The sequence below is a fragment of the Bubalus kerabau genome, chromosome 13 (genome assembly GCF_029407905.1).
Source record: "Bubalus kerabau isolate K-KA32 ecotype Philippines breed swamp buffalo chromosome 13, PCC_UOA_SB_1v2, whole genome shotgun sequence".
In the NCBI taxonomy this organism is placed as follows: domain Eukaryota; kingdom Metazoa; phylum Chordata; class Mammalia; order Artiodactyla; family Bovidae; genus Bubalus; species Bubalus kerabau.
In genome coordinates, this window is record NC_073636.1 from 73,293,853 (window position 1) to 73,310,828 (window position 16,976).

Consider the following 16,976-nt stretch of genomic DNA (forward strand, 5'->3'; position numbering starts at 1 on the left):
TATCATAATAGCCAAATAATGTAGTGCCTGTTTATGGTTCCCATTATACAGATGAGGAAGCTGAAACTCAGAGACTTGCCTCGGGTCACCCAGACCAAGGTCACTCATCTGAGGTCACAGCTCTGGTCCTTGCAGCTCCTAGACCATCCTGCCTCCCTCTGAATAACCCACCGAAGAGGTGACATGACTTATGAGAGAGCAGAAGACCTGGGAGCCCAGAGGTGCTTCTGGGTGTGCTTTATTTCTTTTCCGAGAAGTCGGTGTTTCTGAATCTGTCGTCAGATCTCCCCAACACCCCCTACTGCTGTGTCGGGTACCACCAGCCACTGGCAGCCCAGCCACAGCAGGGCTGCAGAGACACACCAATCACAAGGGTTGAGTCCTGGCTCCCAGAGTTACTTGCTGTATGACTATGAGGAAGCTACCTCCTTTTTTGAACCTCACATCCTCAACTGCTGAAAGAAGGCTAAAATCCTCATGCAGGGTTAGGACAGTAACAGATGGAAGGTGTCATTGTATAAATTACCACTGCTGCTATTTTTTTTTAAAGACTTTGTACTGAAAAATAAAACATAAGTACAGAAAGTCACATAAAACCAATGTGGGACCCAATAGAGTGAACCTCTTGTAACCACCAGTCAGATCAAGAAGTAGGAGCCTCTTAAATGTCCCACCTCAATCACAGCTTGACTTCTATAATATTTCTTTGTCTGCACTCAAGTTCACATCCCTCAACAGTGGAGTCCATAAAAAATTTGCCCATATAAAATAATGTAGGGACTTCCCTGGTGGTCCAGTTGCTAAGACTCCATGCTCCCAATGCAGGAGGTCTGGGTTTGATCCCTGGTCAGGGAATTAGATCCCATAGGCTGCAACCAAGAGTTCCCACACCACAAGGAACTTCGAAGATCCCACATGCAGGCAAATAAATCAATAAGAATAAATATTTTAAAAAATGTGTATCTTTTGAGTCTCTATTGATTTCCACCTCCATCTCTTTCATTTTCTCAGTTGTCTTTTAGAAGAACTTGGAACATTTGACCAAAGAGTTTTGAAGAGTGTGGATCACCATTCTTATTTTTCACATGTGTTTTCCTCCCTCCCAGCTCCCTCTTTCCCTTGTTTGGATTTGGAGTGACACAGATCTGGGTTGAAGTTTTGAGTCTGCCAATTGCTGTGTGTCCTTGGACAAGTCACTCACCCACTCTGAACCTATTTCCTCAACTGGCAAATGAAGGGGTGATCTGGAAGATCTCTAAGGACATTCCAACTTTCTTAGTCTCCTCTCTCAAGCACCAGGCTCCTGTTCCACAGTCTCTTCTTCTTTTTAATCTCTCTTTTAAAATTAAAGTACAGTTGATGTACCATATTATATAAATTCATGGACAACATAGTGATTCACAATTTTTAAAGTTATACTCCATTTATAGTTTTATATTCCTTGTGTTGTACTACACGGGCTTTTTTCCATTGTGCCCCTGCATTGGGAGTGTGGAGTCTTATCCCTGGACCACCGGGGAAGTCCCAACACAGACTCTTCTTAAAAGCAACTTTATTGTCTGAAAAGAACACTGGGGTAAGAATCAGAGACCTGGCTCTGGAATCCAGTTTCCACTGGGACTAGCTGTGTGACCTTGGACAAGGTACTTAACCTCTCTGAGTTTCCACTTCTTCGTCTGTTGAATGGAGATTCTGAACCCTAATCCATAAAACTGGAGCAAAACTTAAATGATATCGGACCCTTATAGCACTTAGTGCTTGGCACCTGAAAAAAAAGTGAAAGTGTTAGTCTCTCAGTTGTGTCCAACTCTTTGTGACCCCACAGACTGCGGGGCTCCTTTGTCCATGGGATTCTCCAGGCAAAAATATTGGAGTGGGTAGCCATTCCCTTCTCCAGGGGATCTTCCCAACCCAATGATCAAACCCTGGTCTCCTGCATTGCAGGCAGATTCTTCACCGTCTGAGCCACCAGGGAAGCCCATCTAGTATGTGCTAAATAAATGTTAACTGTTATTGTTGTTGTTATTATTATCATCAGTTATAGCTAACATTTATTGACTGCTTACTCAGACCTTGTGTCACGTGTCTCAGTTCATTTAATCCTCACAACAATTCCACAAGGCAGCCTTATTTTATAGGTGAGACACCAAGGCACAGAAAGGTTGAGTAACTTGTCCATGGACACGCAGCTAGTAAGCCATGAACCCAGGCTGTCTGGATCCAGAGTCAGCAGTGTTAGCCACTGAGATGTACTGCCTCAAATACTACTGCTATCTAGAAGAATCTCCCCTTCACTTGCCCAGGAGAATTCCAGTAGGGGTGAAGATGAAGCAATAGCTGAATCCAGTGTGACAAAATCCAGGGGTGAGTAAACCTCTTACCCTGAAGTGAGATCCCAGCCCAGGACATTCATCTGGGCCATCTCTGATTATTTCCTGCCCACACCCCTAACATTTTTATCCACTGGCAACCTGCTGTATTCATGTACAGGTGAGCAAGTTGGATCATAAAGAAGGCTGAGTGCCAAAGAATTGATGCTTTTGCGTTCTGGTGCTACAGAAGACTCGAAGAGTCCCTTGGACAGAAAGGAGATCAAACCAGTCGATCCTACAGGAAATCAACCCTGAATATTCATCAGAAGGACAGTTGCTGAACTGAAGCTCCAATACTTTGGCCACCTGAAGCAAACAGCCGACTTGTCAGAATGATGCTGAGAAGGATTGAAGGCAAAAAGAGAAAAGGGTGGCAGAGGATGAGATGTTTCAGTGGCATTACTGACTCATTGAACATGAATTTGAGCAAACTCTGGGAGACGGTGAAGGAAAGAGGAGCCTAGCGTGCTGCAGTCCATGAGGTCACAAAGAGTTAGACATGACTTGGCAACTAAACAACACCAACCTGTCAAAGCGAACCTCGGGACAGGCTTAGTCAACAAGGACAGCAGGCACGGTCCTACCTGGCGGACTGGCCGGGGGTGTTTCTGTATGTTTGCTACCAGTGCGATTTTCTGGGTTGTTCTGGATGTGAGAACATGTCGGGTAGGAGACAGTGATTTTTTTTTTTTTTTTCTTTTTGCCACACTGCAAGGCATGTGGAATCTTAGTTCCCAGACCAGGGATCGAACCTACATCCCTTGCATTGGAAGCACAGTCTTAAGCACTGGACCATCAGGGAAGTCCCAGGAGATGGTGATTTTGTACACGTGGTTGGACTTCGAGGCCGTGCCTTCCTCAGATGTCTGTCTGTCTGTCTCTCCGGGGAGGCAGTGGGACTAGCCTGGCCCATCCCACCTCTGCCCCCTACCTGCTGTGAGACCCCAGGCCAAGGACTCACTTCTGTGTGCCTGTTCCCTCACGTATAGAAAAATGGTTATTATGACAGTAATAATACCGACCTGCTAGGGTGGTCTGAAGATTGGATGGTCTCATCCAGGTCAAGCGCTTGAAATGGTTCTGAGCACTGAGAAAAGAGCAAATACTTGCCACTTATATGTGTTAACATGATCAAGTGTGTAAAGGGTGGGTTTCTGTGTATTTATGGAAAAGCACCTGAAGGCATCTGACAGCAATAATTTAAGGGACTGGGGGAACCAGCTGTCTCATATTTTGTGGGAGGAGGGTATGTGTGTGTGTATACGTGCATATGTGTGTATGTATACGTGCATACGTGTGTGTATACGTGCATGTGTGTGTGGTGTGTGCACAGTGGATGCGTGTGCATTCTGTAAAATGGGCAAGAATGTTCACTGCCAGAACCCCAGTTAGCAAACAAACAAGCCCTAGGACAAGTCACTGAAGCTCTGTGTCCCCATCTGTCTGTGGGCAGGGTTGCTGCCTCAAAGGCAGCTGCAAGGACCAAGTGAGTCATGGAGCTAATGCTCTGGACCGTTGCAAGTGGCCAGGACATGGGAGAGGTTGGTATTTAGTGCTCAGGGAGAGTGGGGCACACACTCCTGGGTCATCAGTGCCAAAGCTGTTTGTGTCTGCCTCCTCTGCTGCCTGGTATGTCATGGTTCTCAGCTCACTGTAGACAGAAAAGCCCTAAATCCAGTTGCTCCAATGGCCCGGAGAAGGATAGAGACTTGCCCCAGGACACCCAGCCTACTGGAGGCAGAGAATGGAGCTAGATCGGAGCCAGTGCCTCTTGTCCTTCTGGCATGATGGGAAAGCCATGTAGAGGTCAGAGTCAGCAGTCCCCAGCCCCCACTGCCTCTGTGTGCCCCGCCTCCCCCAGCACCCAGCAGTCAGCCTGGGCTGGGGGAAGCTGCTCCGGGGGAAAAGGTGTGTGCTTTGGCAGCCGGCACTGTCTGGGCCGCCGAGGCTGAGGCTGGGCGGCTGCCTGGGGCGGGAATTCCATGCGTCTGGGGAGGACCGCACTTGGGTAGCCCCATCCCAGTTCCCAGCCCTGCATCGTCACCTGGGCCAGGGCTCAGCTTGGCACCGGAGACTGGGTTCTGCCTGGAACTTCTCAGAAAGGTCTCTGGAAGTGGAGACTGAAGATTACAAGTGCTTCAACTTTGGTTTTTTTAATGGAACACCTTTCTTGTAAATCTGTCCCTTCCCGTTGCAAAGGCATCGCTTTATTTGTGAAGAATACAAGGAATCAGAGAAGAGAAAATGAAATTCTTTGTCAACAACAAAGTACAGCAACTCAGAGATCAAAGGAGTTCTGCCAACACACACACACACATCCTTGAATATTTATGCATTAACACATGCATATGACACAGAAATCATCAGAAGGACGTGCTTGTATGTGTGTGCTTCTGCACTCATAACATACAATCACACGCATACTCATGTAAGTACACACGCAGGTACAGACATCTGCATGATCATGTATGCATCCATACACCTATATGTGACACACAAGCCCTCACATGTGTGTCACATGTGTCTGTACACCTATAACAAACACACATACTCTCATAAGCACATGCACACACACCTAAAGAGCTCCTCTCAGTGCTCCACCAGTTCAATTAGATGTGAATTCATTTAATCCTGGCATCAGTGTTGTAAGGAAAGAACCTTTATTTCTCCCATTTTCCAGATAAAGCACAAATGGTTAAGTAATCTGCCCAAGGACACCAGTTAGTGAGCGTAAAAAGGTTTGTTTGTTTTTTAAAGAAAGAACAACCTAAAAAAGAAAACCTCAAACACAAAATAATGGGGATTTGAATCCAGATCCACCGGATTAGTTAATTAGGCTGCATGGTCCTATTTTGAGTGGCCTGGCAGCAAATATTCTAATATTCTCATCGGGCTTTCCCCCCCATGCATCTATACTTGGTTTGCTTACAGAAATGACATCCTTTTTACATACTAGCAGGGCCCTCCCCGGGGTCAGACTTGGATGTGAATCCTGGCCCCACAGCAGGCAGGCTGGCTTGACTTTGGACTGTTCTTTCACCTCTTTGGAGACCAGTTTTTCATCTAAAATGGGGAGGGATCGTATCTGCTTCTGAGGGTTTGGCTGAGCTTGTATACATCGAGCTCAGCATCCAAGTTCAGCCAGGCTCATTAGATGGGGGCCATATGAAAGCTGCCAGCTCTGGGGCTGGAGGGCTTTGTGGAGAAAACAGAAAAACACTTTCTGGATGCGAGATGGCCGTAATAGGTGGGGTCTGGAAGGCAGAGAAAAGGCTTGGGATCTGAGGTCTCCTGAGGAGAGGTGGTATTTCGTCCGGGAATCCCTGCCTTGACCGCACCCCCATCCTGACCGGCAGCCCAGCCCCGGCCCCCTTGCACTTCAGGTGGAACAGCAGAGAGAGGGAGGAGAGAGAAGCCCACGGACTGGCAGGCGGAGCTTCGAGCCTGGCCCGGCTGGAAGGGGAGGGGGCTGGGGGGCTGGGACATCAGATGCCATCAGCTCTTGGCGGAACGTTTAAGTCGCTGTGCGGCAGGCGGGCTGGGCGTCTGCAGAGGTCCCCTGCCTCCTGGGCCGCCTCCTGCCGCCAGCCTGGGCTGCCCATCCTGGGTACGCGCCCCTGGGGAGCCTGCCGCCTTGTCTCCCGGACCTCTCTCTCTGGTTCTCTTCTCAGTATTTCTTTCTCCATCTTCTCTGTTCTTTTTTCCCCTCTTTCTCTCTCTCTGTCTCTCCCATGTTCCTTCTCTTTCTGCCCCAACGTCGTCTCTCTTTCTCTCTGTATCTTTCTATCTTTTTTTCTCATAGCTCTTTTCTGGATCTTTTTATGTCAGTGATCTTTCTGTCTCCCTCATTTTCTTTTTCTCCGTTTCTCACTTTTCTTTCTGTCTGCCTCTTTCAGTCTCTTCTTTCTGTGTCTTGCAAGAGTTTGGGCAAGCTCCGGGAGCTGGTGACGGACAGGGAAGCCTGGCATGCTGCAGTCCGTGGGGTCGCAAAAAGTCGGACACGACTGAGCGACTGAACTGAACTCCACCCTGAAATTGCAGCAACTCGGGGAGGAGAGGGCCCTAGCCGATGCCTCAGGGGAGGTGGGCGCTGCCCCTCTGAGGGCACCGACAGAGCCCATGTGGAGTGAGATTGGTGCAGAGGGTATCCAGTCTGGGGAGGTGTGGGGTCTGCTTCCTGGTCTAGTGGGATGGAACTCCGGCTTTGAAGTGTTGTCTCACTCCAGGGCCTGGTCCGAATTCAGCCACTCTCTGGGCATTTCTTTATTTTTATTTTCTATCTTTTTAAAAAAATATTTATTTGGCTGCACCGGATCTTAGTTGAGGCACACAGGGTCTTTAGTTGTGGCTTGCAAACTCTTAGTTGCGGCGTGTGGGATCTAGTTCCCTGACCAGGGATTGAACCTGAGCCCCCTGCATTGGGATCGTGGAGTCTTAACCGCTGGACCCCCAGGGAAGTCCCTGTCTGGGCATTTCTTCCCACTGCACCATCCACTCAGTCCATGGGGTGGGAAGGATGGAGTGTTGCTTCCCACCACCAGAGCTGTGTTGGGAGGTCTGTGTCAAGCTCCCAGCAGTTAGCATCCTCTAGGGTGGGAATGCTGGGGAGCACTCAGAGTTTGGTGCCCTCATGACCGCCCCCTCCAGGCAGCCAGCTCTGACTGCACGAGGCCAGACGTGGGACCCCTTCCAGCCAGCTATGCCCCCGCTGCCCGGCACTGTGGGCCTGGCAGGCCTGCTCTTCTGGGCAGGCCAGACAATGAACGCCTTGATGCCCAACGCCACCCTGGCACTGGCCCAGACCAAGGGCACAGCTGTGAGGCCCCTGAGTGGCCTGGGGGTGCCTCGGTACCGGCGGAAGCGCCACATCTCTGCCCGGGACATGAGTGCCTTATTGGATTTTCACAACCACATCCGGGCCAGCGTGCACCCACCTGCTGCCAACATGGAGTATATGGTGAGTCCTCACGCTCTGCCTGTGCCCTCTCTGGCAAACACCAGTTGACTCAGTGTGCCCTGGAAGGGCTGGACCATTCACAAGTCTAGCCTTTCTAGCCAGTATCTGGGCCCTGTGAAGTCTGCCCATTTTACAGATGAGAAAATTAAGGCTTTATATAGGTCCTTTCTGCAGGCAGGAGCAGAGGACTGCGATTTATGGCACATCCTCTGTGCCCCAGGCACTTACACAGAACCCTCTTCCATCAAGGTGGGATTTATCTGCATTTTCCAAATAAAGAAATCAAGAAGCAGAGAATTAATTGGTTGAAGGTCACCCACTTGGGATTACACCCCAGATCTGCCAGCTGCTAAAGCTGTTGTCTTAACTAACACAATGCCTTTTCCAAGAATTCTGGCTTCCTGCTGGGGATCCGCAGTGGGTGGGTGGCTGGAGATTTCCCTGCCATTGTCTCTTTGCCCCAGGGTTTTGATGACACTCCCAGTCTGTTCACAAGTCTCTGGAGGTAGAATTGGGAGAGATGGGGATTAGTTTCTGGGGTGGGGGTGGAGGGCACAGGCTGGGGGAGAAACAGCAGCTGACCAGCAAAGGAAGCTGGGATGTCTTCCTTCAAAGAGGCAGAATGGGGGATCAGGGGAGAAGGGGGTGTCTCACCCCAGCCCCCTACCAGCCTGACTCTGGAAGGGAGGAGGGAACCTTTTTCATTATCGCAGCCCCTCCCCCAGGACCACTGTCCCAAACTAGCCTGTAGAGATAGGCCTCCAGCTCACCTACAGATTTCCTTAGGGAAAAGGATTGTCAGCCGCCCCCTGTAAGACAGATACCTGCTCCCTTAACTGCCTGCAAACACTTGTACTTTTACAATGTGTTCATTCACTTATGTAGCATCTCCTGCTTGGAGCTAGGCACCACTGCTAAGCCCTGTGGACACTGCCGAGAACAGGATGGACAAGGTCTTGTCCTTCACAGAGCTTCCATTTCAGTGGGCATGATAAAAAACAAAGATCAACCACATTTATGTAGAATAGGACATCAGGTGCAATAAGGTGTTGGGAGGGGTGGGGATGGGAGCCCAAATGGCAGGCAGCTAAAGGTGGGGGAGCCATTTATTTGTTCATTAACTGACTCATCCATTGATTAACACAGTGGCTGGCATGTAGAAGGCCCTCCAGTTTTCAAACAATGACACATTTATTGAGCACCAGCCCTGTCCTCACAACAGGTGTTTGATTGTTGCATGTATTGTGGAAGAGAGAGAGCTAGACAGTTCTACCAGGAGGGACCCTGGGGAGGGTCAGTGAGTGTGGGTTAGAGGTTTGCATGCCCCTACCTCAGCTCACCCCTTTGCAGCATGAAGAAAACATTCCTCTGCTTTCTTTAAGAATGGATGAGTCTCACAACACCGGGGAGATGTCTGGACCCTTCTTTGGGTGTCCACATTGCTTCACTAGCTGGCTTCAGCCCACAGGACATGTATCTGGCTAAACATCCCTTGCTCAAGGAACCCTTTCTCTCTATGGCTCCAAAAAAGACCAGGTTCCGTTTCACATTCTCACACCAGCCAACTGTAATGATTGCTTAATGTCTCATTTCCTTGCTAGACTGTGAGTCCTTGTTCAATATTTGCTAAATGACAGATGAAATGAAGGAACAAATAATATCTCAGAATCTCAGGAAGTCAGAGTGGAAGGGAACTAGTATTTTTTTTTAAGTAAGTGATCCTTTTTCGAGATATAAAACTTGGGGCATTCATAGATTGGAAAATTAAGAAGCCATTACAGAGGAGGAGGAGGGTATTCTCTATGTGCTGATGTAGAATCATCGCTAAGACAAACCTGTCTGGTTAAATGAAAACAGCAAGGTGCCAAATAGAATGTCTGGCATCCTGCCATCTGTCAAAAAAATTCACATATATATATACACATATGTATGTATATGTCATTGTTCCCTGGTGGCTCAGTTGGTAAAGAGTCTGTCTGCAATTCAGGAGACCCGGGTTCAATCCCTGGGTTGGGAAGATCCCCTGGAGAAGGAAGTGGCAACCCACTCCAGTATTCTTGCCTGGAGAATTCCATGGACAGAGGAGCCTGGCGGGCTACAGTCCATGGGGTCACAAAGAGTCGGATACGACTGAGTGACCAACACTTTAGTTGCTAAGTCATGTCTGACTCACTTGCGACCCCATGGACTGTAGACCACCAGGCTCTACTGTCCATGGGATTTTCCAGGCAAGAATATTGGAATGGGTTGCTATTTCCTTCTCCGGGAAGGATTATATGTGTATATATATATATGGGATTTCTTCAGAAGGAATGATGCTAAAGCTGAAACTCCAGTACTTTGGCCACCTCATGTGAAGAGTTGACTCATTGGAAAAGACTCTGATGCTGGGAGGGATTGGGGGCAGGAGGAAAAGGGGACGACAGACGATGAGATGGCTGGATGGCATCACTGACTCGATGGACATGAGTCTGAGTGAACTCCGGGAGTTGGTGATGGACAGGGAGGCCTGGCGTGCTGCGGTTCATGGGGTCGCAAAGAGTCGGACATGACTGAGAGACTGATCTGATCTGATCTGATATATATATAATTATTATATTTACATAATACATATTTTATTTATATATTAACACAATATGATATATAATTACATATATTACATACATTATATTATATATAATTACATATATTTTTTACATATAATCATATAAACATTATATATATATATTATATGCTTATGGGTGTGGAATATTCCTGCAACTGGACACAAGAAACTCACGATGATGGTTACCTCCAGGGTCTGGGTGGCTAGTATAAGATGAGGGACTAGTATAAGATGAAGATGAAAGACTCTCCATTTCTCCTTTCAACAGCTTACAGAGTAAATGTGTGCATGTTTTCACTATTAAAAACAAACACATTTTGAATTTTAAAAATTTAATGCTAAACACATTTTCAAATTTTAATAAATAAAAAATCCATCCTTTTCCTATTATCCTGGGCTCAGTCACTTCTAGGGATAGCTGGGAACTCCCAGGCCAATCCCTGGGACCCCCCTCAGAGCAGGGAACCCCAGTCTTGAAGTCCAGTGAAGGAAAAAGGATATCGGGCTAAGAGTCGGAAGGCTAGGTGTGGATCTCAGCTCTTGTGTGGACTTGCTATTGACCTTGAAGTCACAGGCCTTCTCTAAGGCTCAGTTTTCTTATTAATTAAGTGGATTTATTGCAGGGTTCCCAGGAGATGGAGGAGTCATGATACCATGTATATTTGCATTTCTAGATACTACTGAGATGGTGGTGGTTTTGCTCCCGCGGGGAATTTCATGACCTTTCTGCTTTCCCAGGTCTGGGACGAGCGGCTGGCCAGGTCGGCTGAGGTCTGGGCCTCCCAGTGCATTTGGGCCCACGGGCCCTCACAGCTGATGAGATACGTGGGCCAGAACCTGTCTGTGCATTCCGGCCGGTGAGTGAGCCCTCCCTTCACCCCGTCACCACACTGCCCTTCTTTCACTCAACAAGTTCGCCAAGCACAGGATCTGAGTTTCTTCCATCGCCTCCGCCTTCCCAGGTACCGCTCGGTGGTGGATCTTGTGAAGTCTTGGTCAGAGGAGAAGCGGCATTACTTGTTTCCTGCCCCAAAGGACTGTACCCCGCACTGCCCCTGGCGCTGCAGTGGCCCTGTCTGCTCCCACTATACCCAGGTACCCTTTGTAGGGATGAAGGGCTGGTGGGAGAAATTGAATGTGGTGGACAGCAGCTCGAAATAAAACACAGGCCTGTAACGGACTTGCTTTTACATAATGAGCCTTTTCCTGTATATACATTGAATTGAACTGAACTGGGTCTTATTTTGAGTGTCTTAGGTCAGTGGACCATATTGTTTGACCCCAAAATGGAGATGTGTGGTCTGACAAGTTCAAGAGTGCCTTTGCTATCAATAGGTCCAAATGTTTCCCAGTATTTTCTAGTTTCCAAGGCTGTGCTATCTTAAAAAAGAAATGCCAAATAAGATTACCCAAAAATCGTATTCAGAGTGCTCATATTGAGATGGTACCACTTACTGTACATAAAAATACAATGCAGTATAGTGTTATAAGAAATAGGACCAATGGTAGGACAAATGTCTTCTTTTGGAGACCTGCCAATTTCTCTGTGACTCATTTGCAGTAAATGTCAAACACTGAAGAAAATTCTCCTAGGAAATGTGAGGCTTAAGCCAAATGTCCCTCCTGACATCCATGAGATATTACTACCTCCATTTTACCAAAGGAGAAACAAGGCACAGAGCAGTTAAGTGACTTGGTCAAAGTCACACAGCTTCTGATATTGAGAAACTGATCCAAGGCTGTTTATCTTCAAAGTTTGTGTTCTGGGTTCAGGATGGGGAACACATGTATACCTGTGGCAGATTCATGTGGATGGTATGGCAAAACCAATACAATATCGTAAAGTAATTAACCTCCAATTAAAATAAATAAATTTATAAAAAAAGAAATAATAAAGTATTTGAATGCTATAGAAATGTACACTGTAGATAGTAAGCTCTTCTCTCAATTCTATTTCCCAAAGATAACAGGGTAGTACTTTTGCTTCTAGATTTTTTTCCCCATGAATAATATGAAAGGAAAACTGACACTTTCTCCTGGTTTCTTTATGACTAAGCACATCACATACCACAGTTCATGAGAAATAGCAATTTGTATACTGAGATAAACCAGGAACAACAGGTTAGTCTGTTTAGCCTGCATCCTTCCAATATTGAAACCTTGAGTATTTCCCATAAGGCTTTGCAAAGACAATTTCATCTTTGCCTTTTGTGACATGGATACCTAAACACAGGTCCCTTCCTTTGTGGATATGTAATCTTTTGAGAAAGATACTGTTTTGCTTTTTTTTTTTAAATCAGGAACAGATTAATGGAAAACCTGGTAATCTTAGAAATTTTGTATTCATTTCCTTTAAATACTGTGGTTTGTATTTGGCTGGCTGGTCATTTTGAGGCTGGACTTCCTTGTATTTCTTTTCAAGTAAAATTTTTTTCTTTTCTAAAAAAAAAAAAAAGTTTGTGTTCTAATCTCCAACACAAAAATGATTTTCAAGCATTGTTCATAAGGGGGGAAAGAAAGAAATCTAATTGAACACTATAGAAAACAGTAGCATATATCATTCTATATGATAAGATTAAATATTCGTTCATAAAACTTTTGTGCAAGAGGAGTAGGGGTGTGTGTGTGTGTGTGTGTGTGTGTGTGTGTTGGTGCACTGGGTAACAATATAAAACTGTTTTCCCTATTGTTGATTGTAGTAAAAAATCAAGTTTGGGAAACATTATATTAATAGTACCGTAATTCCTCCATCCTCTCACTTTTGAGACAGTTGCCTCCCCCAGGAAAACCTCAGCTAATGCATCCACCCTGAACTGAGCAAGTGCAGGAAACTTCCAGGCCCAAGTCCTTCTCACAACCTTCCTTGCCTTTGTCCTCCCTCCTCAGATGGTGTGGGCATCTTCCAACCGGCTGGGCTGTGCCATCCACACCTGTGGCAGCATCCGAGTCAGGGGCAGCACCTGGCGCCAGGCTGTGTACCTGGTCTGCAACTACGCCATTAAGTGAGTGCAGCTTTGAGGTCGAGGGGACTCTGGGGCAGGAGGGTGGCTCACAAGGTGGGCAGGACTCTCATAAAAGGAAGACACACAGGACACCTTGCCTTCTTCTGTTCTAAATGCACCATACAGTTTGGTACTTTTAGAGTTGATCGAGAATCCTTTTTTTTTACCCAAGCTTCACAGTCAATTGGGTGATAGACAGAGGACCAAGGCAGGTGGATAGTGGATAGGCAGTCTCCCTGATGAAGCCAGTAGTGGAGAATGTATTTTAGCTCTGCCAGCCAAGTGGGCTTGCAAATAGCTTGCTGTTGAATTAAACCTTCACATCCATTAACAAGCAACACTGGACAATCAGAGGCCTCTTCTAAGTATAGTGCCGGCCCCTTTAAGCTTCCCACAAGAAACAGAGCAACCAAGGACACATGCTCCCTGCAGGGAGGCAGATCCCATAGGAAAGAAAGGAAGGATGCAGTGAGCATGCTCAGCTGCTTCTTCCAGACTCTCCAATCAGCTAGGTGGGAGAGAGGTCAAGAGAAGTCTTTGAGAGCAGGAAATAGACCTGATTCATTTTTATATCCTTTTACTACAGTGATTTCAAACTGTTGGTTTTTCTTAAAGCAGAACTTTCCCTCAAGTGGTTGAATTAAACAAAAAAAGGATGACTTTTATTCCATCATCCCCTGGTGTCTCCACCACCCACATTCCCTGCTCCTAAACTTCCGGGAGCACCTTTTGAAAACTGTGGACTCACAGCATCTGACACAAATCCTGATGCCCACTAGAAGTCTTGGTTGAATGAACGAATGAATGAACCCATATGAAACCAGAAATCCACACTTTTCTAAGCACTTTGGCTGACTTTACTTATTGTTATTCAGCCATCACTTTTGGAGGAAAAAGATTCCATTTCTGCCTACAAAGAGTGTTTGATGTTTGAGACAATAAGGCACTGGAGCTTGAGAAATCACTAACACCACAAGCTAGAGGTGAGAGTATTAGGCCGCCCCGAGCAAGATCCTGGGGGACTGATTGTAGGCCTTGAGGTGGATGAGAGAGAGAAAAGAGAACTCTTTGGGCTGGATGGAGAAGAGAGCTGTGGGAAGATCCAGTGTGTAAGCTGGACCCATGTGCCACTAGGGCAGTCTGGAAAGTGAAAGTCGCTCAGTCGTGTCCAACTCTTTGCTACCCCATGCACTATACAGTCTATGGAATTCTCCATACTGGAGTGGGTAGCCTTTCCCTTCTCCAGGGGATCTTCCCAACCCAGGGATCGAACCCAGGTCCTTTGCACTCTGCAGGTGGATTTTTTTTTTTTACCAGCTGAGCTATCAGGGAAGCCAGAGCAGTCTGGAAAGCCTGACCAAAACCGTAGTTGTGATTCATAAGCTAGAGGCCAGCAAACTACAGCCCACAGCCAAAATCCGACCTGCTGCCTATTTCTATAAATAAACTTTTATTGAAACATGACCACGACATTTGTTCACATATCCTCTAGGGCTGCTTTCGTGCAATAAAGACATTTGACCCCCAAAGCCTAAAATATTTACTATCTGGCCCTTTACATAAAAAGTTTGCAAACTCCTGCACAGGCAATGGGAAACCACTAAAAGTTCTTGAGCAGGAGAATGATGGGATGAAGGTTTGTTTTGTTTGTTTGGCCACGCCTCGAGGCTTGTGGGATTTTAGTTCCCTGACCAGGAATCAAACACAGCCCCTGGAAATGAAAGCACCAAATCTTAACCACTGGATGGCCAGGGAATCCCTGGTTTGTTCTTTTTTAAAAAACTGCTTAGTTGAGATATAATTCACATACCATACAATTTATCCATTTGAAGTGTACAACTCAATGGGTTTTTGGTGTATCACATTATTCATTTTTTTCAATATTGGTAAAAAAATATTTATATAACATAAATTTGCCATTTTAGCCATTTTTAAGTACTGTATACTATTTCATGGCATTAACTGTATTTATAGTGTTGTACAACCATCACCTCTGTTTCCAAAATGTTTTCATCACCCCAAAGAGAAAAAACTGTTACCTTTAAGCAATGGCTCCCTATCCACCCCCCTCCCCAAATCTATTGAGAAGATTAACTCCATAGCAGGTAGGATGGTTTTGGATGACTGTCCATGAAAAATAAATGTACAGCAGAGGCCACAAAGAGGTTTCACGGGCACATCTCCCATGGTTGAATTACACCCAGTATCTAATTATTCTAGTTCTTATTTGCATATCATCTTGTAAGTTACAGGGGCTTCCCGCATAGCTCAGTTGGTAAAGAATCTGCCTGCAATGTGGGAGACCTGGGTTCAATTCCTGGATCTGGAAGTTCCCCTGGAGAAGGAAATGGCAAACTACTCCAATATTCTTGCCTGGAGAATCCTATGGACAGAAGAGCCTGGCAGGCTACAGTTCATGGGATCCCAAGAGTCAGACATGACTTAGTGCTATCTTTCTTTCTTTGTAAGTTACAAAGTTTTTTGCATAATTTTTATGGACACCATTTCATTAACTTATTCAGAGGATAAAATCAAGGCTCAAGAAATGAGGTAGTTTAGGGACTAAACTACCCTGGTGGTCCCTGGGTAAGTGGTTAAGTGGTCCAGTGGTTAAGACTTCATCTTCCAACGCAGTGGGTGTGGGTTTGATCCCTGGTCGGGGCCAAAATACCAAAACATAAAACAGAAGCAAAACTGTAATAAGTTCAATAAAGACTTTAAAAATGGCCCACATCAAAAAAAAAAAAAATCTTTAAAAAAAAAGAAAGAAATGAGATGGTTTATTCTGTCACCAGCTGACAGAACCAGGATCAGAACTCAGATCTGCTTGTTGGAGAGGGGAGGGAGGGATTTCTTTGGAGAGGTGGTTGGAGTGGGGTGGTTGTGTGGAAGGAATCAAAAAAATTGCACTTCCCGGGGAACTGCTTATCTGCCAAGCCAGGTGCTTGGATATGCTCATTCCTGTGTGGGAAGAATGTCTTCTCTTGGTTTTAGAGATGAAGAAACTGAGGCTTGCAGTTGTGACGTGGTTACGGGGCCAGTCAGCGGCTCTGCTGATATTTGAAAACCTGTGTGAAGGTGGCTCGTGTATCTGTCCCCCCCACCCGCCTCCCTGGGCCCTCTTCTCTTCCAGGGGTAACTGGATCGGAGAAGCACCATACAAGACGGGGAGGCCGTGTTCCGCCTGCCCCCCCATCTACCAAGGCAGCTGCAGTAGCAACATGTGCTTCTCGAGACGCAAGTCCAACAAGCTCCTGTGGTTCTGAATTTTCCATGGGCTCTGGCAGGCCTCCGGCTGGGCCTGACGCTCCAAGAGTCCCTTCCCCAAGACAGGGTCAAGGAATACTTTTTCAAGGATGTGAGTTGGGCTCACTTCACCTACCTGAATCTTCCCTCCTGTTTCCATTTCCTAAACGTCCAGCATGTACCCGGAGAAAACAGCCTCCTTGCTTTCCTTCTTACCTGTTACATCTTTTTTTCCTCCGGCCTCTGGGAAAAGAGGCCTGCATCCTCAATTGACTCAGTTCTCAGAGAGCCAGGGCCGGAAGAAGCAGTGGCAGCAGCTTTTGGACTCGCAGGCCTCTAACCCGCAAGTCTTTGTGTATCCAATAAACTACCTTCATTCATTCAGTAATAGCCAATCAGCTCCTGGGCCGTCTTTGCGGACCAGTGGTCTCCCTCTCTGATTTGGGACCATTTCAGTTGCAAGCTTTTACAAAATAACTGTAGTTAGCTTGTGGACACCCCACCCTCAGTGTACGTTACTGAAGCCATGCAGGGTCCAGGCATCTTTTTCACAGGTGGGCACACTGAGGCTTGGCAAAAGGGCATGACTTACTGAGAGCTGCATGGCTTGTCTGGGAGGGCACCCAGGTTGAAGCCCAGGCTCTGACAGCTCCTTCAGGCTGTTCTAGACACCTCTCTGAATGCTCAGAACTGACAGCCTAAAAGCAAAGCTCGCCTGAGGGAATTCTGTCTTTTAAGGCTTTTTTTTTTTTCCTTCCTTTGGCTCTCTCTGTCTCTCTTTCCTTTCTTTATTT

General features: G+C 46.6%; 1 protein-coding gene across 1 annotated transcript; it reads left to right on the forward strand.

Annotated features, from left to right (window-relative positions):
• The first annotated feature begins 7,071 nt into the window (after nucleotides 1-7,071).
• Nucleotides 7,072-16,202, forward strand: R3HDML (R3H domain containing like). Its single transcript, XM_055543246.1, has 5 exons — nucleotides 7,072-7,329; nucleotides 10,673-10,791; nucleotides 10,897-11,029; nucleotides 12,821-12,936; nucleotides 16,070-16,202. The coding sequence occupies exons 1-5, from the start codon at nucleotides 7,072-7,074 to the stop codon at nucleotides 16,200-16,202; spliced, it is 759 nt and encodes a 252-aa protein (XP_055399221.1).
• The last annotated feature ends 774 nt before the right edge of the window (nucleotides 16,203-16,976 follow it).